The 22,873-nt window shown below is 43.7% G+C and overlaps 1 protein-coding gene across 3 annotated transcripts in view; it reads right to left on the reverse strand.

The window, feature by feature from the left end:
• The window catches only part of XPO4 (exportin 4), a 135,146-nt gene extending 113,975 nt beyond the window's left edge, over nucleotides 1-21,171 (reverse strand). The window contains exon 1 of one of the 3 annotated variants that reach the window (XM_075127330.1): nucleotides 20,960-21,171. Coding sequence is in view for 1 of the 3 variants with exons in the window: in XM_048845481.2 (XP_048701438.1) it covers nucleotides 20,486-20,563 (78 nt within the window). In the remaining 2 variants the exon portion in view is untranslated. Of the gene's footprint in view, nucleotides 1-3,139; nucleotides 3,212-20,485 lie in introns of those variants that run through there. The other 2 variants (XM_048845481.2, XM_075127332.1) reach the window with 2 other exon arrangements.
• Between the last annotated feature and the right edge of the window lie 1,702 nt (nucleotides 21,172-22,873).

Genomic DNA, 22,873 nt, shown 5'->3' on the forward strand with positions numbered 1-22,873 from the left:
TCTGGGATACGAGACACCCAGGTTCATGTCCCTGCTCTGCCTGATTCAACTCTACATTAGATGCAGAAGAAAAATCCAGCTTTTAAACCATCTTAATTTAAATGAAACAAGCACAGAAACAGTTTCCTTACCTTGTCAAATCTTTTTGTAAAAAATTTTCCCTTTTTTTAGTAGTTTACATTTAACACAGTACTGTACTGTGATTTGCTTTTGTGTCTCTCTGCTGCTGCCCGATTGCTTACTTCCAGTTCCAAATGTGGTGGGCGGTTCACCAGACAGTTCGTAACTCTGGTGTTCGTATCTCTGAGGTTCCACAGTATATTTATTAGCACAGAAGAAGGGTACCAAGTTTAGCACTAAAATAATACATACTGCCACAGGATCACCAGTGTAGCTACTCTGACCTTTACTGTCAGTCTCCTCACATTCCCTAATTTTATGAATCTCTGATTTACTGTCCAGTGTATAATATTGCTTGGCAAGTGTCCACAGAGCAGAACAAGCTAAAACTGCATCAGTTTCTTTAGATACTTCTTTTGCCAGCCTCTCAGCAAGTACTATTAGAACACAAGCAGTCCAGATTCCATCCACTCCATGGAAGACTACTGCAAGAGAATTTGGAAAAAAAGCAGTATTCCCACAAGAATTAAATACTTCCCCATATTCACTACTTTAACCTGTCAGTGTTGAACCAGATTCAGACAGCCCACACACAGCGTACACCACTGCAGATGTACATACATAGCTACAGCTTTTGTGTCAAAATACAACATGTTGCGGGCCTAAGATTCAAGTGACGCATTCAGTGTAGGTTTAGAATTTTTATTAAAAATGTTTTTATAAAGTTACAGCCAGCAAACTTTTCAATAATTTCTAGAGATTCCAATGGAAACTTTAAAAAGTCGAATTGACAACCCCTGCAACTGAAACACTGCTCTATACTGCTAGTATGAGAATCTGAAAGTAAAGCTGACTAGTTAGTTTTGTATTTCCCCTCAACTTGGACAATGAAATAGTAAAAAACATAAATAGTGAAAAGTAAATTATATGATAAGGGTTTATCCACACAGTAATTCAGGAATTTACTTAACTCCACGTGTAGACAAGCCCTTAGACTCTTTAAATTCACACCAAACTTTTGTCCCCAATATTATTCCGCATCAGATATGTTTCAAGATTCTGCTCCACATCTTTGAACCCTAGAGCATAGGTATTTGAGGGGCCACCTCTTTCTCCAGACCCAGCACAGGAGCTGCATTAGACAGGAAAGGTAAAGCTGACTGAACCCAGATTCAAACACACCCAAGGTAAGGCATTTTCAGTAAGGGGCCCTTAGCTATGAAATTCATTACTGAAGGGGTTTTCAATTTTTTATACTGTATATCTCAAATAAAAGCAATCTCAGGTACCATCTTCCTTCCTATTCATGACCTGCAACTACTTACCTGTTAAACCAATATTAGAAAACATATTTAACATCTTTTAGCTGTCTTACTATGATTCAACAACCGGAAACAAGATGACACCTTGTGACCAGCTAGCTCTCCAGGGCAAGTTCTCTGCACATCACCAGTGGCTCATGGATCACAGTTTGAGAACCACCAACTGTACACTCTTTTGGTAAGGCACAGCCTCTTCATTATGTGCACGTTCAGTGTCTAGCACAATCCAGCCAAGATCCCCAACTAGAGCCTCTATACCCTACAGCAATACAAATAAGCAATAATAATAATTGCAAGACCCAGAACAGGCAGAGCTTCGGTCTTGCAACTTTTAGAGTGTGATGCAACATTCTTATCCTTCTAAACCTTCCTCTAATAAAACGGATGCCAAAATGGTTCCAGGTTCTGAGATAAACAGCACCAAGATTCAATTCCTTCTAAGTAAGCAATTTAATCTTGGAATAAGGGTGAGGTGGGGTAAAGCCTTCACTCTCTTTCTGTATATGCTTTACCAGCACCCATGCAACTCCACCAGTGAAAGCACTAGTATAGTTAGGGCACAGGGGTTAGAAGACACAAAGTTAAATAACACCTGTCCCTCCTCTCATCCTGTCTGTATTACTGATTCACCTGTAGCTACCATCACTAGAGTTGCATTAGTACTAAACTAATGGGGGGGGGAGGGAAACTTAGTGTACATGCACTCTGTAGTGGTCAGTTTGTGGATAGGTAGAAGATAGATGTTGATAGGTTAGACTTGAGGTTATCTGTGGAAAGATTAATTTTCCTGACCTCTGTATTAGTTGTCTTAGAACTCCTGTGTACTGGTAATGTAATCCATCCCATGTGAATCAACGGGAGACTTCCAATTTCTGTCTAGGTACTTCATTCACCTGCAAGGACCACAAGCAGCCCCATAGGCTAGTTTGGGCACCCTTGCTGTAAGTCTTTGAGAGATTATGGAAGTTATTTTTAATGGTGCTTTTCTGTCTAAAATAAAGTTATCACCACACAAAGTTAGGACAGATATATATTTAAGGTAGCAGTTCTGCAATTACCATAATGTACAAACACGGCTTAATGCAAAAATTAAGTTAAGGCAGAGACTGAGAGTCTGTTCTGCCTAATCTGTTTACTAGATTTACAGCATGTACAACACCGCCAGCTCTCTCTCTCCTACTGCAGGACACATTCTCTACTTTTGCTGCACTTACATGAACAAAAAAGGTAAGTAACGAGCTTGTAATGTGCGTTCTTTTCTTTCTAGTCTATGACTTCAAGGATGCCCAAAATTATAGCACTGCTATAATTGCTGCACTAAATTCTACAGAGGTGACCTCATTATCCCATGAAGTCTGTTTTAGGGTATGTTTATACTACCTGCCAGACCGGAGGGCAGCGATCGATCCAGCGGGGGTTGATTTATCGCGTCTAGTCTAGACACGATAAATCAACCCCCAAGTGCTCTCCCGTCGACTCCTGTATTCCACCACCACGAGAGGCACAGGCAGAGTCGACGGGGGAGCGGCAGCAGTCACAGCGGTGAGTAGGTCTAAGTACGTTGAATTCAACTACGTTATTCACGGAGCTGAAGTTGCTTAACTTAGACTGATCTCCCCCCATTGTAGACCAGGCCTTGGAAAGCAAGCTTTTTGCAGGTGATGTGAGTGGGAGGTTGCAGGGGTAAAATTCATCACCTTAGCCTGAAGGCAATGGTATAGGAGTCTAAGGGTTGGAATAGCAGCCACAGTTCTGCAGAGCCATTTGCAAAACCAATGTATGATGGTCAGGGTTGAGGGGCTGGAGACAGCTGATCTATAAAAAGAAAAACGTTTTAAATGCAAAAGTTGTATGTATACAATCATATCCATCTCCAAACCACTCTGTATGTCACTTATCTTCTTAAATTTTAAGCTCTACAGGGTAGGAACATGTCTGTTTGTGCAGTATCTAGCTCTGGGTATTGCTGCAACATAAATTTAAATAGTGAGGGCCACTAGATTCATGTCATTGTGGATTCAATGCACCTCTCCCCTGACTTCCTCTAAACCAACCTTTGTAGGGCCAGTGCAGACACACGCATAGTGTGCACATGGTGTAGAGACCTGAGCCTTTCACTTCAGGGTGAATTTCAATCAAGACCACGACTGCCAGCATATTTAATCTAAATTTTTAAATATGCTCTCCAGAGAGAAGCCTGATATACAGTGTCTCAAGCTGGAAGTATTTTTGTTTACCAAATTATGGAGCAATAATAGGTGCTCCACAATTAAGGCTGAAGCTAACTTCCCGTTATAATCCCACTTTTCAACCCTTCCTCCACCAATCTTTCTGAAATTTCACAGACATCATTTCATCTCACAATAGAATTTAAGGAAGTTTGATAAAAGCCAGAAAAGGAGTTTTAAAGTTTGAAAAATCACCTGAAGTTCACTTTTTAAAGAGCTTTTTTTTACTCAGAATACGGTATATCCAAGATGACTTGGCCTAGAATGGCCAAGATTGTTTTGTTAGCCTTGCTGAAAAGTGCCCTTCAGAATTTTAGTGTATTAGTGGAAAAGTTACAAAGGGCATGGCTACACTTGCAGATGTAAAGCGCTTTGAGTTAAACCAGCCTTTGGAGAGCGCAGTAGGGAAAGCGCTGCAGTCTGTCCACACTGACAGCTTCAAGCACACTGGGGTGGCCACATTTGCGGCACTTGCACCAGCATTGGGAGCAGTGTATTGTGGGCAGCTATCCCAGCACGCAAATGACTGCAACGTGCTTTTCAAATGTGGGGGATGGGGTGGAGTGTGTGTGTATGTGGGGGGAGAGAGAGTGGGTTTTTGGGGGGCTGAAAGCATGTCAGCATGCTGTCTTGTAAATTCAGACAGCAGCAGACTCCCCTCCCTCCCTCCGCCTCTCTCTCTCTCACACAGCATTCCACACTAATGGCTTGCTTTGTCTCGTAGCAGATAAGCAACCCGCTGTCAGAAACGGAGCTTTCAAAGGGCATATCCTGCAGCAATTCAAAAACAATGACAAGAGTGGCCACTTGACTTAAAAAGAAAAGGAGTACTTGTGGCACCTTAGAGACTAACAAATTTATTTGAGCATAAGCTTTCGTGAGCTACATCCGATGAAGTGAGCTGTAGCTCACGAAAGCTTATGCTCAAATAAATTTGTTAGTCTCTAAGGTGCCACAAGTACTCCTTTTCTTTTTGTGAATACAGACTAACACGGCTGCTACTCTGACACTTGACTTAAGGGGATTATGGGACGTTTCCAGAGGCTGATCAGAGTGCAGTAATTCAACACCTCATTCACACTGGTGCTGCGGCGCTCCAGCAGGGGCGCAACAAACGTTATTTCACTCGCCAAGGTGGAGTACCAGCAGCGCTGTAGCCGCGGAGTCAGAGTGCTCTATGTGCCTTGCCAGTGTGGACGGGTAGTGAGCCAGTGTGCCCGGGGCTCCTTTATTGTGCTGTTCCTCGCAAGTGTAGCCAAGCCCAAAGACACAAAAGAAAAATGTAAGAACAACCTGTGATGCACTACACTAAGCCCATGTCTACCCTAGGAGGACTGCAACAGCATAACCATGGTGCTGTAGCTATGCCAGCACAACCCTGTAGTGTAGACACAGCCTATAATGACAGAAGAGGGGCTTCTACCTCCCCAAGCAATGACAGCTTAATAATGGAAGAATTTATTCTGTTTACCCAGCTGTCTCTACACCAGGGTTAAGTTTGGCATAGCTACAGGACTCAATGACATAGCTATACTGACCTAAATGTTAAGGGTAGACCAGGCCTGAGGTAGGCAAAGCAGCATGTAAACAAGGACTTGTGAAAGCATAGTCCAGGGAGCGCTTGGAGGAGGAAAAAAAATTAAGAAAAGTACATGTCCTGCCAAGGAACTCTATAGCATCAGGAGGCAAGGAAGTAGTGGGAAACTGAAGAATTTTATATTGAGACATTCTGCATATTAAAAATTCTTCTCTCTCCAACCTGAAACAAATTTAAACTGTCTGCTACTTGCAGGACTTTTTCTGGATGAGGCTTTTTCTGATTTTCTCAATATTAGTCTAAGATGAAAAAATATTCTGTGCAGAATTGTGTGTATGGTAAAGTGGCAGGATGCAGCTCATTTTTGTTTTTCCTGTTTCTCTCCTTGTCTGTTACCGATGGTGACAGCCTGGGTCACATGCCTACAGAGTTGCTTTCATGTCTATAAAGAGCTACATTTATTTTTAAATATTTATAAATTAAGTTGATCTCCTAAGGACTTAAGGCACTGAAGAGGGAAAAGAAAATAAGTAGATGAAAAGGGTGCAGCTGACACAGTACGGAGCTGTGTTACTTGGGGAAGGGAGGCTGGAAAGGCAGAGAGTCTTATTCAGGTTGAACTTTACTGCTTAAAAATTAAGAAAAAACTTTAAACACTTAAAACGCATCTCTTCTGATTCATTCTGTTTCATAATCTATGTTCCTCAGATCACATTCACATACAACTCCTCCCACCCCAAAACTCCACTTCTACACACTTCCCAAAACCTGGAGGAGAACCCAGATCAAACGATCTGTCAGAGCACAGTTTCTTTCCTGTGAACTTCTTAAATTGCCTTGGCATATACTTTTGATGCTCATTCAAAAATTCAGAAAATTAATCTTTAAATCAAGTTTGTGTGTGAAGACAAAGTGTTTCAACACCAAAAACAATATTACACTCTTCAAAAACTCTACATCCCTTTAAAAAACCCACTGCCATAAGAACCTTTGGTCATATTAAATCCCTACCCAATTCACAATGCCCACCCAAAATTTTACCAAAATATACACCAAGTCAAAACAGATGACATCCATTTCCTACCCAAGGAATCCATTTTCAATTATGACATCTTAAATTCTGCAGAAATTGATGGCTTCTCATCCTCCTGTCCTTGTAAAGCTCCCCCTCATCATTTGCAAGCAGACACTCGAAGCACAATTATAAAGTATGTCTGGTATCTGCAATAAGAACACAGACTTCCTCATTCATAGAATATCAGGGTTGAAAGGGATCTCAGGGACCTAGACCAACCCCCGCGCAAAGCAGGACTAATCCCCAACTAAATCATCCCAGCCAGGGCTTTGTCAAGCCTGACCTTAAAAACCTCTAAGGAAGGAGATTCCACCACCTCCCTAGGTAACCCATTCCAGTGCTTCACCACCCTCCTAGTGAAAAAGTTTTTCCCAACATCCAACCTAAACCTTCCCTACTGCAACTTGAGACCACTACTCCTTGTTCTGTCACCTGGTACCACTGAGAAAAGTCTAGATCCACCCTCTTTGGAACCCCCCTTCAGATAGTTGAGGGCTGCCCCCTAAAATCTCCCCTCACTCTTTTCTTCTGCAGACTAAACAATCCCAGTTCCCTCAGCCTCTCCTCATAACTCATGTGCTCCAGTCCCCTAATCATTTTTGTTGCCTTCCGCTGGACTCCTTCCAAATTTTTCCACATCCTTCTTGTAGTATGGGGCCCAAAATGGGACACGGTACTCCACATGAGGCCTCACCAATGTCGAATAGAGAGGAATGATCACGTCCCTTGATCTGCTGGCAAAGCCCCTATTTATACAGTCCAAAATGCCATTAGCCTTCTTGGCAACTGTTGACTCATATCCAGCTTCTCGTCTACTGTAACCCCTAGGTCCTTTTCTGCAGAACTGCTGCCTAGCCGTTCGGTCCACAGTCTGTAGCAGTGCATGGGATTCTTCCGCCCTAAGTGCAGGACTCTGCACTTGTCCTTGTTGAACCTCATCAAATTTCTTTTGGCCCAATCCTCCAATTTGTCTAGGTCCCTCTGTATCCTATCCCTACCCTCCAGCGTATCTACCTCTCCTCCCAGTTTAGTGTCATCTGCAAACTTGCTGAGGGTGCAATCCACACCATCCTCCAGATCATTAATGAAGATACTGAACAAAACCGGCCCCAGGACCGACCCTTGGGGCACTCCGCTTGATACCGGCTGCCAACTAGACATGGAACACCATTGATCACTATCCATTGAGCCCAACTATCTAGCCAGCTTTCTATCCACCTTATAGTCCATTCATCCACCCCATACTTCTTTAACTTGCTGGCAAGAATACTGTGGGAGACCGTATCAAAAGCTTTGCTAAAGTCAAGGAACAACACATCCACTGCTTTCCCCTCATCCACAGAGCCAGTTATCTCGTCATAGAAGGCAATTAGATTAGGCAGGGATGACTTGTCCTTGGTGAATCCATGCTGACTGTTCCTGATCACTTTCCTCTCCTCTAGAAGTGCTTCAGAATTGATTCCTTGAGGACTTCTTCCATTCATTTAATTTCCTTCATTCATTTAACATCCTTCTTGGCCAGACAATGAAGTATTGACATCTGCTTGAAAGGAAGATGTCTATCTTACTTCCAGCCAGAGAAAATACAATATCAACAGAAAAAGAGCAGCATTTTGGATGAGGTACAGAAACACGCCCTACAAAGGAAACTAAAAAACACTCCATTTATAGACTACTAAATTTCTAACTTTATCCAGTTTTAGGCCAAAATGGTGGCAGAATGAAAGGAAAAAGTTTGAAATGAAAGTGACCAATATTGTGCAACTGCAGAAACAATCTTCAATTTTATTACATTTTTATTCAGTTTAAAAAGAAAATACTACATTTTAACACTTACAGCTTTAAGATCAGATGTAGAAATATAGCTCTTTTACTGCTCATTCTCTCTGTCTCTGGATAATTAGTTCTTTGCTTTAAAAAAAAAACAACACATTTTCATAAAATGAGCACTCCTGACGCCATTCTAAACTGCAATGACAGAGTTTACAAACCCCACTCTGGAAAGGAAGGAGTTAGAGAGCTGCTTTGGGCCCAGGCTGCACAGGCTGGATGAGAAGCTTAAAAAGGAGAACAGAATAGTTTAGTAGCAGGCAGGCAGTGGATCTCTCCAAGAGATGGAGATGGATCACTCCAAGATCCTGAGGAGTACCATAGGAGCTCTTGCTGCCTGAGGCCTGGCGACAGTGACCTAACTAAGGCCATGTCTACACTAGCAAGATTACAGCAGCACAGCTGTACCGATGCAGCTGTGCTACTGTAAGCTAACTTGAGTAGCCACTCTGTGCTGACGGGAGAGAGCTCTCCTGTTGACATAATAAAAACATCCCCAATGAGCAGTGGCACTATGCACTCTACCACTTATGCCAGCGAAACTTATGTCGCTCAGAGGTTGTTTTTCTCATACTGGGCGGACAGACTACTGCAGGGCAGAGCAGCTATAGGAAAGGGGGATGCCCAGAAGGAAGACAGCCTGCCACACCCCACCTAGCCAGTAGGCAGCATCAGTGGTGAGTATCCCCCTTCACATGTATCTAAATAAACTGCCTGATTTTTAAAAGTTTTGAACATTCAACAGCTCCCCTTGACACAAGTTTCCAGCTGTTCATCATTCTAGGAAATCAGAACACTTATTTAGGTACTGAAATTAGGATTTAGACACCCACTTAAAAAAAAAAATCTTGGCCAGTTTAATATTAAACTTCTTCACCAGACTTTTTTTTTTTTTTTTTGGTACCCAGAGAAAATTGTTGTAATTTGAGCATTAGGATAGCTCCAAAATAGCAACTATTGTCTCCTCTCACTTCAACACATTCTCCCCGATGTACAATTCATTGTAGTCAAGTTACCAAACACCTGTTATTAATCCCACTTAAAACAGCCTAGCAAAATAAAGGCTTTATAATTAAGCCTCTCTATCTCCCTTGGGAAGAATTTGTTTGTTTGTAGACATAGTGAGCCATGTATCTTTAGCTGTTTATTCAGTCATCACAGTAAGAGCTGGACCAGCAGATTTTGTAGCTGGCTGATACATTTCCTTGACAATGATGCAAAGCTATTTTGTAATACAGGAAGCTACCAAAAGGGAACATGACAGAGCTTGAAGGAGAAGCAAAGAAGAGGCAGTCAAGGCTGACATTGGCAGAGCAGAAGGTGGGAGTCATTGGGGGATGTCTACTAAAAGTGAGGGAAAATGGAAGACCCACCAAATAAGACAGTGAAGAAATAACTTAAGAGGTAAGGAAAAAGTAATGAGTAAACAGTGCCATAAAAGCCAATAGATGACAGATTTAAAGACAAAGAACCATCACTCGCATGAAAAGCCACCGAGAATGAGAATGGATTTGGCTAAGGCTATGTCTACATTACAGCCTATGTCAGCAAAACTTATGTCACTGGGGGGGGGGAGGGGTGAATATTCCACACACCCCTCTGAGCTACATAAGTTATACTGACATAAGCGCTCACGTGCACAGTGCTATGTTGGCAGGAGAGCTTCTCCTTACAATGTAGCTTATGCTGCTTGCAGAGTTGTGGGTTTTTATTCCGACAGGAGAGCTCTTACTTGATTTCTCAAGGTACCTCATATTACAGGGATAATTCTGCCAACCCGCTCCAGCTAACTCCTCAGCTAATCAATACAGCTGCACCTAACACTGTGAGCATGCTGGAGTGCATGCTGACAAATACTGGAATTCAATCCTGTAGAACTCAAAAGAGTGACACATTTTTAGTCCTTACTTAACTCCACTTATTATAGATTAATAGATTTTTAAGACCCCAGAAGGTATAATTAGATGATCTCATCTGACCTCTTGCATAACACAGGCCAAAGAATTTAATCCAGTTACTTCTGTTCTGAGCCTAATAACATGTGTTTGACAAAAGCATACCTTTCAGAAAGGCATCCAGTCTTGATCTGAAGACTTCAAGGAATAGGAAGTCCACCACTTCCTTAGGTAGTTCAACCTTTGCACCACCCTTACTGAACCATTTCAAGCGGCTATTGCCATCTCTGCGGGGCAGAGTTAAGGTTGCATTACATGGTTAGCGTGTACCTTAACTTTGTAATTTCTGGGTTTCAGAGGCATAGGTTTAGTCATTCTTCACATTCTGGAAGGACATAGGCAGCACTGAGCAATCTTAACTCTGTGTTAAGTTTACAGGGTGTTAAATTATTTTAAAATATATACTAGAAAGAAATTCTCTCAGCATCCATACGTACTACAGCTCAGTTCTCCCCATCCACTGCTTCTGGCTCCTTGGCAACCACTACCCCAGGCACAAAAGATAGTGATTGCAGGTTGGTCCCTTTCCTGCCCCTGCATTAGCTCCTCATCTCTAGTCTGTATCTGTCCAGATCAGCTCAATGCTCCCTCCCCAAGCCTCCAACCCACAGAAGGGAGGCATCAGTTGGTTTTGTCTCCCTGACATAGTACAGGCCAACAAGCTGTCCCAAAGAGGGACTCAGGTAGATTGCACTGAGGGTGTATTTGTAGAGTGCTGAACTTCCACAGCTTCCAAAAGGAGCTTGACTGTGGTCCTAGACACCAAGCAGAAAGGCAGGCTGAGAACACTCATATGCACAGCAAACAAATCATCTAAGCCATAGGCGCTGGAGCACCCACAGAAAAAAAATAGTGGGTGCTCAACACCTACCAGCAGCCCCACTGATCAGCTCCTCCCCCTCCTCTCCAGCGCTTTCCAGCCGCCAGTGATCAACTATTCAGCTGTGTGCAGGAGGCGCTGGAGGAGAGGGAGAGGAGCGGGGCCAGAACAGAGCAGGAAGAGGCAGAGCGGAGGCAGAGTGAGGGCTGGGGAGGAAGTGGAAAAGGGCAGGGCAGGAAGAGGTAGGGTGGAGGCTTGGGGGAAGGGGTGGAGTGCGGGCGGGGCCTGGGGCAGAGCGGGGGTCGAGCATGCCCCAGGAACTCAGTGCCTCTGACCTGAACAGAAGATTTGAACTCGTTGTGCTTGGACTCTAGGGACAGCGATTGTTCCCTTAAACCACTGAGTAAATTTCTCAGTGTGTGTCACTCCAAACAGCACACACACGCTTATTGTCTCTAAGAAGAGGTACTAAAGCTTTTGTAACGCGATAGCTTTTGAAATATTTCTAAACTGTACTACCCAATAACTGATCGCAATGGCAGTCCATACTATAAATTTCACGAAGGACAGAGTCGTAGACTTCCCCTAGAAATACTGTTAGTAGTAAGAACCTTAAAACGTTTTGAACAGCTCCTGCTAAGTAGGGAATGTATCAGGAACCACTAGACAAAATGACTCAGTTTCTTGCTTTTCCTCAATCACATAGTACCGTTGTTCAGGGAAAGGTTGAGGCGCAGGAGTCATGATTTAATTATCCTAACTGCTCACAAGAGTTTTTCCATCTTCCCTCCATTTAATTAATGCTATTTTTTCTTGACAATACCTCTAAATAAAACTGCATAACGTATGTGGATTTTAGAACACTTTTAAACAGCTTTGTCTCAGGGCAAAACTTTCAAAAGGAGCTGCTGTAGAATCCAAGTAAAAAGCAAGTAATGTGCACAACACATTCTCAAGAAGCTGCCAAAGGTAGAACTTGAACTCACAGTGCACGTATGCTGCTCAAGTTCAATGACCATAGCATGTCACTTTGAGCCCCCCATTTACTTTAATGTCTGGCTGCCTGCAAACCTCCTGGCATGCAACAGAGTCCTACTTTTACTGCACATCATTATTTCATTCTCTTTGGTGCATCGGTTTTGGGAACTCCAGCATGGATTGACTCACTTTACCCTCAATAATTTCTGAAATATTGCTTCTCCAGAGGGACGGTGCGTGCCGTGCCCTAGCTGAGATAAATCCTAGCAGGCGATATAAATTCCAGGAGGATTAGAAGAATAGTTTGAGCCCCAAGTGTGCGCAAAAAAGCATCATAAGAACCAAAGGAATCTAATAGGATTTTTAGAAGGGCTTTATTTGGAGAACATCTTGCTCAAATAATCCCAAATTTGGTTCACTTATCCTACCCAGGACCCCCTCCCCCACCATACGGCAGAACAATTTTCAAGACAACCTGAGTCAGCATCTGGATTTTAGGCCATTTAGAAAAGTCATCTACTCACTGAACAGTTTTCAGAGTGGTAGTCGTGTTAGTCTGTATCAGCAGAAACAACGAGGAGTCCTTGTGGCACCTTAGAGACTAACAAATTTATTTGGGCAATTTCGTGGGCTAAAACCCACTTCATCAGCTCAAATAAATTTGTTAGTCTCTAAGGTGCCACAAGGACTCCTCGTTGTTTTCACTGAACAGTGAATCTGAACCTCAACTATAGCAAAGCTGTTCTTCCACTGGTATGAACTGCCATGTACAAGCAGTCCCCATTCTCCCACACAAGAATCAGATTTATGTTCCATCCCAGGTGGCCCAGAATATGTATTGCTTCTCAGATCCTCATGGACAATTAACGAAGTTAGAGCTTGATCAATGTTAATTAATGATCAGCACTCAAGCACCACATGGGCTGGGAGGGGGAGATCCAGAAAACAACATAAGCATTTACATGGGGAGGCCTGTACCATCTGGAAGGGAAGGAGAAGGATCAATTCAGTTCATCAAGCTTTTGGTGTATGCTAGTTATGTAGTCTTTTAATCGTATAAGTTGTTACATAAATTTAAACTATATCCTAAAAAGCATCATAGAATTTTAGCTTTTGAACACTTTAGAGCAGGAAATGTCTTCCTACATACTCGTACAGCACCTAGCACAATGGGGTCTTTGGGTATTACCACAATATAAATAATAAAAACTGTGCATACTTTATATGATGAAAATATTTCAGAACATATCTTTTGCATACAGTGGACACAAAATAAAAGTTTCAGTGAACACTGATCCTAAATTCTCTTCAGCCTTCTGAATTTTCAAGCTGTAGTCATGTTTAAGTACTGATACTACACCTTATACCAAAGACTGATGAGCTTCCATGCTATACCCCTTGAACAAGGACACTGTTTAAAAGGACCACCAGAACAGAGTTTATTGAAAGGTACTACAAATAAGAGCAGCCAGATTTATTTTAATATGTAGGGAGAGAAAGAGGAACTTAGCAAGAGAAAAGACTGGGATCTCATCAATTTTTTATGGGCTGCAGGTCAGTGTTTGCAGGATTTCAGGAGGAGCTTTTAAGTAATGCAGATGCCTAATTAATACCCTTAGTACACCTTATGTTACTTTAAAACAAACCAAAGAAAATAAAGGAAATTCCCACCGAAAAAAAACTTTGTTAACTTAAAGTAACAATAAATATCAAGGAGTCCTTGTGGCACCTTAGAGACTAACAAATTTATTTGGGCATATAGCTGACAAAAGCTTATGCCCAAATAAATTTGTTAGTTTCTAAGATGCCACAAGGATTCCTTGTTGTTTTTGCAGATACAGACTAACACGCTACCCCACTGAAATAAATATCAAGAATGCTAATTTTAAAAAAACCAAACATTTAAAAAGTAGAGATTAAGGTAATCTACTAAACTATTTGAATTTCTTTACAGTTTATACATTCTCTCAAGAAAGATCTAAAAGTATAAAAATTAACAAACTTATCAGAATGTCTAAACCCCACCCTGCAAGAAACACAGCATTTAAATATGAACATAAGAATGGCCATACTGGGTCAGATCAAAGGTCCATTTAGCCCTATCTTCCAACTGTGGCCAATGCCAGGTGTCCCAGAGGGAATGAACGGAACAGGTAATCATCAAATGATCCATCCCCTGTCGCCCACTCTCAGCCGCTGACAAACAGAGGCTAGGGACACCATCCTTCCCCATCCTGGATAATAGCCACTGATGGACCTATCCTCCATGAATTTATCTAGTTCTCTCTTGAATCCTGCTATAGTCTTGGCCTTCACAACATGCTCTGGCAAGGAGTTCCACAGGTTGATTACGTGTTGTGTGAATACTTCCTTTTATTTGTTTTAAACGTGCTGCCTATTAATTTCATTTGGTGACCCCTAGTTCTTGTGTTATGAGGAGTAAATAATACTTCCTTATTTATTTTCTCCACACCAGTCATGATTTTATAGACCTCTTTCACATCCCCCCTTAGTCATCTCTTTTCCAAGCTGAAAAGTTCCAGTTTTACTAATCTCTCCTCACATGGAAGCTGTTCTATACCCTTGATCATTTTTATTGCCCTTTTCTGAACCTTTTCCAATTCCAATATATCTTTTTTGAGATGGGGCAACCACATCTTCATGCAGTATTCAAGATGTGGATATACCATGGATTTATATAGAGGCAATATGATATTTTCTGTCTTACTATCTATCCCTTTTCCTAATGATTCCCAACTTTCTGTTAGCTTTTTTGACTGCTGCTGCACATGGCGTGGATGTTTTCATATAACTATTCACAATGACTCCAAGATCTCTTTCTTGAGTGGTAACAGCTAAATTAGCCCCCATCATTTTATATGTATAGTTGGGATGATGTTTTCTAATATGCATTACTTTGCATTTATCAACACTGAATTTCATCTGCCATTTTGTTGCCCAGTCACCCAGTTTTGTGTGATCCCTTTGTAACTCTTCGCAGTCTGCTTTGGACTTCAATATCTTGAGTAGTTTTGTATCATCTGCAGGTTTTGTCCCCTCACTGTTTACTCCTTTTTCCAGATCATTTATGAATGTGTTGAATAGGACTGATCCCAGTACAGGCCCTTGGGGGACACCACTATTTACCTCTCTCCATTCTCAAAACTGACCATTTATTCCTATCCTTTGTTTCCCAACTTTTAACCAGTTACCCATCCATTAGAGGACCCTCCCTCTTATCGTATGACAGCTTACTTTGCTTAAGAGCCTTTGGTGAGGGACCGTGTCAAAGGCTTTTTGAAAATCTAACTACACTCTATCCACTGGATCACCCTTGTCCATATGCTTGTTGACCCCCACAAAAGAATTCTAGTAAGTCATGGTCATCTATGTGTCTGATAATTCTGTTCTTTACTATAGTTTCAACCAGTTTGCCTGGTACTGAAATTAGGCTTACCAGCCTGTAATTGCCAGGATCGCCTCTGGAGCCTTTTTTAAAAATTAGTGTCACGTTAGCTATCCTCCAGTCATCTGGTACAGAAGCTGGTTTAAATGATGTTACATACCACAGTTAGTAGTTCTGCAATTTCACATTTGAGTTCCTTCAGAACTCTTGGGTGAATGCCATCTGGTCCTGGTGACTTATTACTGTTTAGTTTATCAATTTGTTCCAAAGCCTCCTCTAATGACATCTCAATCTGGGGCAGTTCCTCAGATTTGTCACCTAAAAAGAATGGCTCACGTTTGGGAATCTCCCTCACGTCCTCAGGCATGAAGACCGATGCGGAGAAACTAAATGAATTCTTTGCAATGGCCTTATCGTCCTTGAGTGCTCCTTTAGCATTTTGATTGTCCAATAGCCCCACTGGTTGTTTCGCAGGCTTCCTGCTTCTGATTTACTTTAAAAAAATTTTGCTATTAGTTTTTGAGTCTTTGGCTAACTGTTCTTCAAATTCTTTTTTGGCCTTCCTAAATATATTTTTACACTTCACTTACCAAAGTTTATGCTCCTTTCTATTTTCCTCAATAGGATTTAACTTCCACTTTTTAAAGGATAAAGTCAAAAGATATTTAAAATACTAATTTCAGCACATAAATCTCCCATTATGAATACTTGAATCTCTTTGACATTCATATCACCCCCCTTCTAATCCATATAAAATACAGACCATCTTCCTTGTCTGACACAGTGAACACATCACAACACTCTTCTAAATCTCTCCATTGCCACCTGCCCAACCACCACCCCCAATTACGAGGCAGAAAAGTTCAACCTTCTTGCCCCCACCTACAAGGTTGTTCATAACTGCTTGCCCATTCATCTCTTATAGCAGGGTCCCACCCGCTTACCTCCTCTAATAATGCCAGTTTCACCTCCTATTCATTAGCTTCTCACAAACATTTCAGTACTTTTTCTTCCTACTTTTTCTTCCCCCTCCATCATGGCTCTCCACTTGTTTCTTCCACGTGTGTGAAGGTGTGGATGTGGATAATCAGTTCACACAGGCTCCCGCCCTCATTCATGATTCCCTTTATACACAAATGACTTGAAAAATTTACCTCACTGACCATGACTGTCCTGGTGAGACACAAACTACGTTTCCACAGTTTCTGGGATTCCTTTCATCATGCTGTCCCTGGGCCCAGCTTTGGGATCCTATCTTTCATAGCTTTCAACTCAGAGTTGTCTGAACAATCTGAATTCTCCCCTCCAACAACTAAAATACCCTCTGGTTATCGGAGAGGGAAAGGAGCATTAGAGAGAGCCTCCTGGCTGCTGTGATGGTGGTCTCTGCTAATTTACCCCTCCCTCCAACCTCCAAATCCCCCATGAATAGCTTTAGCGCCTGCCTCTGCGTCTGCTACCCTAGCCTTCTGCACCAGAGTAAAATGGCCCTGATTCTTGTCAGTTTAAATCTTTTCCACAATGTTTCCAATAACAGTAGTGAAAACAGATAAAAGTCTGATCAGTTTTCATTCTACTACATCTTGAAAATGCTGAGTAGCAGCAGAGGTACTAAAGCTGTATGTTCAAGAGCGAATGTATTGCCCATTTTTCTGTACCTGTGTAAGCACTACCATAAACAGGGCTCACATATTTTTACCACCACTTTAATGAAAGCTTCATATGAAAGTGCCTCAGCCAGTCTACACTAACATTTACGCTACTACAAGCAAAGGGAAACTACACAATACTGACAATCAGATACTACATTTGCTAGTGTAAATTCAGTTAAACATTTGGAAGGTTATATTCTACCCACATGCAACTAGACACTTGTTTTTAAGCTGCAAAAGTTAATGGTTCTCACCTAAAAAAAGCCTCCTAATCATCTCTCTCCCCTGCCCCAGTCCTGCCTGTAACATCTAATATAACAACAATACACTTCTATTATTAAATTGCCCTTATAAAAATGAGTCCTTCTACCACCATAATCAGATATGCTCAAAAAAGGGAGTCTAAGATTGGTAGTTGAATGTCTAACATTACTCATGAGTTTCACAAGCACGTGTATGAGATGTAACGTAATTCACATCTTCATATACATTACCTCAATTTACGGCTATTTGCATACTTCTAATTGTTATATTTTATCTATAATTCTTAGTATTTATTTTTTGTAATGTTTCCTATTAAGGATTTGTTTACAATTGGAAATTTACCAAAATAACTACTCCAGAAGAGTTATTCTGGAACAACTTCCCCATGTGGAAAGTCAGTCTGGAATAAGAGTGTCCTAAAATAAGTCCACGTGGACACACTTACTCCACGCTAGGAGTGCCCACATGGGGAGTTGTTCTGGAATTATTATTCCAGAATAGCTATTTTGATACATTTCCAAAGACAAGAGCTTTGTTTGGCAATTTTAATTAAATTTGCAGCTTTTTTTGGTGGGGGAATACACGTTTAATTTTTTTAGTTCATGATGCTGCAGTTTTACAGATGAGTAATTCAAAGGAATTACTCACTTGCTTAAAGATGTGAGTTTATGGCATTAGCTTCTAAGGGTTTAACTTCAAAGGAACACTCAGGAAAATTAATCCAAAATTAACTAAAGGTGTGAATTTAAAACAGATTTGTTTAACCACATTCAATCCCTGTGTGGACTCTCTTATTGTAAATTAAGCTAACCTGAATTAAGACCACTTTAATTTTGAAGAGATTAGATTGTTAACTACTTACTGTATTTGGGTTAGAGACAGTCTCAGTATGTGCACAATACCTCATACTATGCAGCCTCTGGGCACTACTTTAGTATAAATATTAAATATTTCAGCCAGATTCCTAATTAAATTGTGTTCAGCTCCACTGAATGCCCACCAAATTGTCAAAGTCTTTCGAATTATCAATCAGGTCAGAATTTTAACAGCAATCAGAAAATAACACTGTGAAGGAAAATCTTCACAGATAAGCATTATTAAAATAGGTTTATGTTTCAAACTATTGTATGTACAACTTTTCATACAGAAGAAAAAATTAAAAGGCACTTAGTTTTATATGATGTTTAAATGTTTAACACTTAATGACTCTTATATGCATTTATTTGTGTTTTAGAAAAAAATAGTTAAGTTTCTCCATATACAGAAATTATCTCCTCCGTATACTCAATACAGTTACTCCTCACTTAACGTTGTAGTTATGTCCCTGAAAAATGCAACTTTAAGTGAAACAATGTTAAACAAATCCAGTTTTCCCATAAGATTTAATGTAAATGCGGGGGGTTAAGTTCCAAGGAAATTTCGTAGGGCAGACAAAAGGCATTATATACTGTACTGTGGTTGGGAAGTGCCCCTGGCTTACCCCACACAGGCACAGCCCGCTGCAGGCAAGGACACTAGGAAGCACCTTCGCAGCAGCAGTGGCAGCTTATCCGGAGAAGAACAGATGCTGACTTTGCTGGGGGATGCTCCAGGCTCACCTCTTCCCGTTCCCACTCCACTCCAGGCGCTCCTCTTCCCACCCCCCACTCCACCTCCTCTCCAGATCACACCGCATCCCCTCTCCTTCCCTGCCCCCAGAAAGTCCTAATTACCGCCAAACAGCTGTTTGGCAGGCTTAAGACTTTCGGAGGGAGGGGGAGGAGTAGAGACGCAGCGCTTCCCCGCTCTTCACCCTCCCTCCCAAAAAGTCCTCAGTGCTGGGAGGGAGGCGGAGAAGAGGAACTTGTGCAATGCTCCCTTATAAAGTCACTGCTCTTCCACAAAATTTTACATGCAGTGTACAGAGCAGGCAGCCAAACGACGTTATAAGGGAGATTGCACAACTTTAAACGAGCATATTCCCTAATTGAGCAGCGACATAACTTTGAAACGTTAAGCAGGAGGATGTTAAGTGAGGAGTTACTGTATTATACAACATTCATTTCCAAAATCCAAAGCAATTTTCAATTAAGTGATGGTGAAAATCAGACCACCACAAATAAAGTCAGTTAAATAACTTCATAGTTCTAATCCAACTTTGTTTTATAAATATTTAATAATCCTATGAGGATTTTTACCCTTCACGAACTCCACATTAATTGAAGTAACAAAAACAACTCTGAAAATACAAAAAACCAAACCTGCAACTCAGACAACAGCTCACAAAAAGTTTCATGCTGAGTTTTTTATACAATCCTTTGCTATATAAATATCAAAATACTAATTACTAGCTTTGTTGTAGTGCTGCGGGTACTTTAAGTGGAGTACTTTTGTTTGTTCACGACAAAGCTCTTGACTCCTTGAGTGTATTTCACAACACAGGGCAATAGAGTCACACTCATAAGGTCTTACGTTCCGTACATCATAAGGTCTTACGTTCCACACACAATACCTTTATGCAGCCTTTATAACCACAGAACACATTACAAACTGTTCAGGGACCACTTCACCCACTACTGAAATCAGCCACCTCTCGTATGACATGTTTGCAATTCACCCCTGGTGTTTTGCGGTTCCCATTACTGCAAGGAGGGAAAGCTGGAACAGGCAGTTATAGCTATGTTTTATGTAACCCACACAATAGTTTCTGCAAGAGTGAGAGAGGAGGAGATAGGTGTGGGAGAAGAGATTTCTCTGATGGTTTCCAGTGGAGTGGCGGTGACACTGATGGTGACAGGAGGGCAGTTTGTGGGGTTCGGGGGGCAAGTACTGGGGAACCAACAAAGGAGCGGGAAATGGCAACAAGGGACCAGGAGAGTGCTGAACGTCGGTTGATAGAGATGGGTTAGAGCACATGGGAATAAAGACATGTAAGCCTCCCCGCCTCTAGTGAGACTTTACAGAGTGGCAGGCTCCTGGGTGGGGAGGGTTGTGCTCTGAAGGGGCCAGAAGGGAAAACAGGAGCCAAGGGAAGCTAAAAGGATTAGAGGGGCAACTACCTAAAAGGACAAAGGTCCTGAAGGGACGGCGGCAGACTAGCCACGGTAATATAAGCGAGGCAGGGGAAGGTATTCCGGAAAACTATGCATGGAAACTGCTATGGGGGGCACAGAAGCATCGGGGGATAGCTCTGAAGAAGGGAGACGGGAGGGGACCCGTGCAGGGCACTGCGGGGGCTATGCAGGCGGCAAGATGGGTCCGCGGGCACGGCGCTGCCTGCCCCCCCCTCCCCGGCCCGGGGGGGGGGGGGGGCCCTCACCATGAGCACTTTGGCCGCGTTCTCCAGCTGGGCGATCACCTCAGGAGCCCCCCCCGCAGCCACGGCCGCCGCCATCATGGTCTCTCTTCAATGACGCGCCATGCGGGGCATTCTGGGACGAAGCGGTCGCACAGCCAATCCCCCGGTCCGGCGGGGAAGCGCCCGGACCGAGAGTACCGGCGCCGACCTGCAGCAGCGTGACCGGCCGGAGCAGCAGGGGGGACAGGCGGAAGCACCGGGCGTGACTGCAGCAAGAGCCACCCCTCCGCGCTCTCCCCCGGGGCGGGCCCAGGGCACGCGGCCACAGACGGGGCGGGACTAATCCAGGCCCAATACAGAGTTCGCCTGAGGCAGCAACGCCCAGAGCAAGAGGGGTCGCATCGCCTCGGGAGCTCGGCTGCGGTTTCTGATTAACTTCGCTGGAGGCCCGCTGCAGCTCCCCTCTGACACCTGCTACACCGGGGGGGCGCTTACGTGGTGGACAGATGCGGCTCCCTGCACGCGCAGCCCTCAGCCTGCTGGAACGGGCGGGGGGGACTCGGCTCCCTGCACGCGCGGCCCTCAGCCTGTTGGAACGGGCGGGGGAAACTCGGCTCCGTGCACGCGCGGCCCTCAGCCTGCTGGAACGGGCGGGGGGGACTCGGCTCCCCGCACGCGCGGCCCTCAGCCTGCTGGAACGGGCGGGGGAGACTCGGCTCCCCGCACGCGCAGCCCTCAGCCTGCTGGAACGGGCGGGGGGGACTCGGCTCCCTGCACGCGCGGCTCTTAGCCTGCTGGAACGGGCGGGGGGGACTCGGCTCCCTGCACGCGCGGCCCTTAGCCTGCTGGAACGGGCGGGGGGGACTCGGCTCCCTGCACGCGCGGCCCTCAGCCTGCTGGAACGGGCGGGGGAGACTCGGCTCCCCGCACGCGCAGCCCTCAGCCTGCTGGAACGGGCGGGGGGGACTCGGCTCCCTGCACGCGCGGCTCTTAGCCTGCTGGAACGGGCGGGGGGGACTCGGCTCCCTGCACGCGCGGCCCTCAGCCTGCTGGAACGGGCGGGGGGGACTCGGCTCCCTGCACGCGCGGCCCTCAGCCTGCTGGAACGGGCGGGGGGACTCGGCTTCCTGCATGTGCAAACCCTAGCTTGGTCCGACCCGAGGGGCTGTTAATTTGGCTCCCCTGACACACCCAATTGGGGGGGGAGCTCAATTTTCCACACTTTTCAGCTACCGCTCTCCTCCTCCTCCCCCTCAACAGTAAACTCGGCTTCCCCCCACACGCTCCAGCCGGCAGCCTGGCTTCCTCCTTCTGCTGGCCAGCGGGGCAGGAGTGCTCAACAGGCGTCCCACAAACAAGTGCGGGAGTTTGACCATCCTCCTGCATTGCTAAATGGGGGAAGTCCCAGCTACATAGAGAAGGGGTCCCAGGGTGGTCCTGAAATGGAAAAGGGTGAGAACCTCTGCAATAGGAAACTTGGGGTTCAGCTCTGTTCCATGCCTCCAACAGTGAGACATCAGCTCCCTAGTTACATCAGCAGGGCCTTAGAATCATAGCAGATTAGGGTTGGAAGAGACCTCAAGAGGTCATTTAGTCCAATCCCCACTAAATCATCCCAGCCAAGGCTTTGTCAAGCCGGGCCTTTAAAGACCTCCAAGGATGGAGATTCCACCACCTCCCTTGGTAACCCATTCCAGTGCTTCACCACCCTCCTAGTGAATAGTGTTTCCTAATATCCAATCTAGACCTCCCCCACTGCAACTTGAGACCATTGCTCCTTGTTCTGTCATCTGCCACCACTGAAAACAGCCTAGATCCATCCTCTTGGTACTTAAGTTGAATAATACACTAATAATAAAATATTAGCGCATGTAAACTTCATTTCACATTTTCAGTGAAGCAAAGTGTCCCCAAACATTTTTGTGGTATGGACCACTTCCCCTCTCACCTCAGTTACATTCAGATTTGGAATCATCCATATGGCAGCTACAGTGAGTGGGTGCACAGAAAAAAAAAAAACACTACTTAAACATTAAAATGTATATTTAATGGGATACGTCTGGTTGGTTTCTTGAACACAATTCTGAGATACTGGGGGAGATCATGCTCAGTTTCCGTCTCAAACCAAAACCTGTTCACAATCTAGACCTGTATTTTGCTTAAACACTGAAAATCCACTCTTGCACAGGTACATTGAGGTGAAAGCCAATACAGCTTTCAAAGCTTGATCTACAAATGTTTGATGTTTTCCCTTAGCTGCAGCCAGAACTCTTTCAGGGCCAGTTGTTGAATGTGGTCTTCAATATTTTGTTGCAAGAGGTCATCATCTGTTTAAAAAAAAAATGGAAAGAATTGAGTGAAAGGAGCGAAAGAATTGCTAATTCTCTCAGCTACTCTTTCCAAAGAAAG

Source organism: Caretta caretta, chromosome 1, assembly GCF_965140235.1.
Source record: "Caretta caretta isolate rCarCar2 chromosome 1, rCarCar1.hap1, whole genome shotgun sequence".
In the NCBI taxonomy this organism is placed as follows: Eukaryota; Metazoa; Chordata; order Testudines; family Cheloniidae; genus Caretta; species Caretta caretta.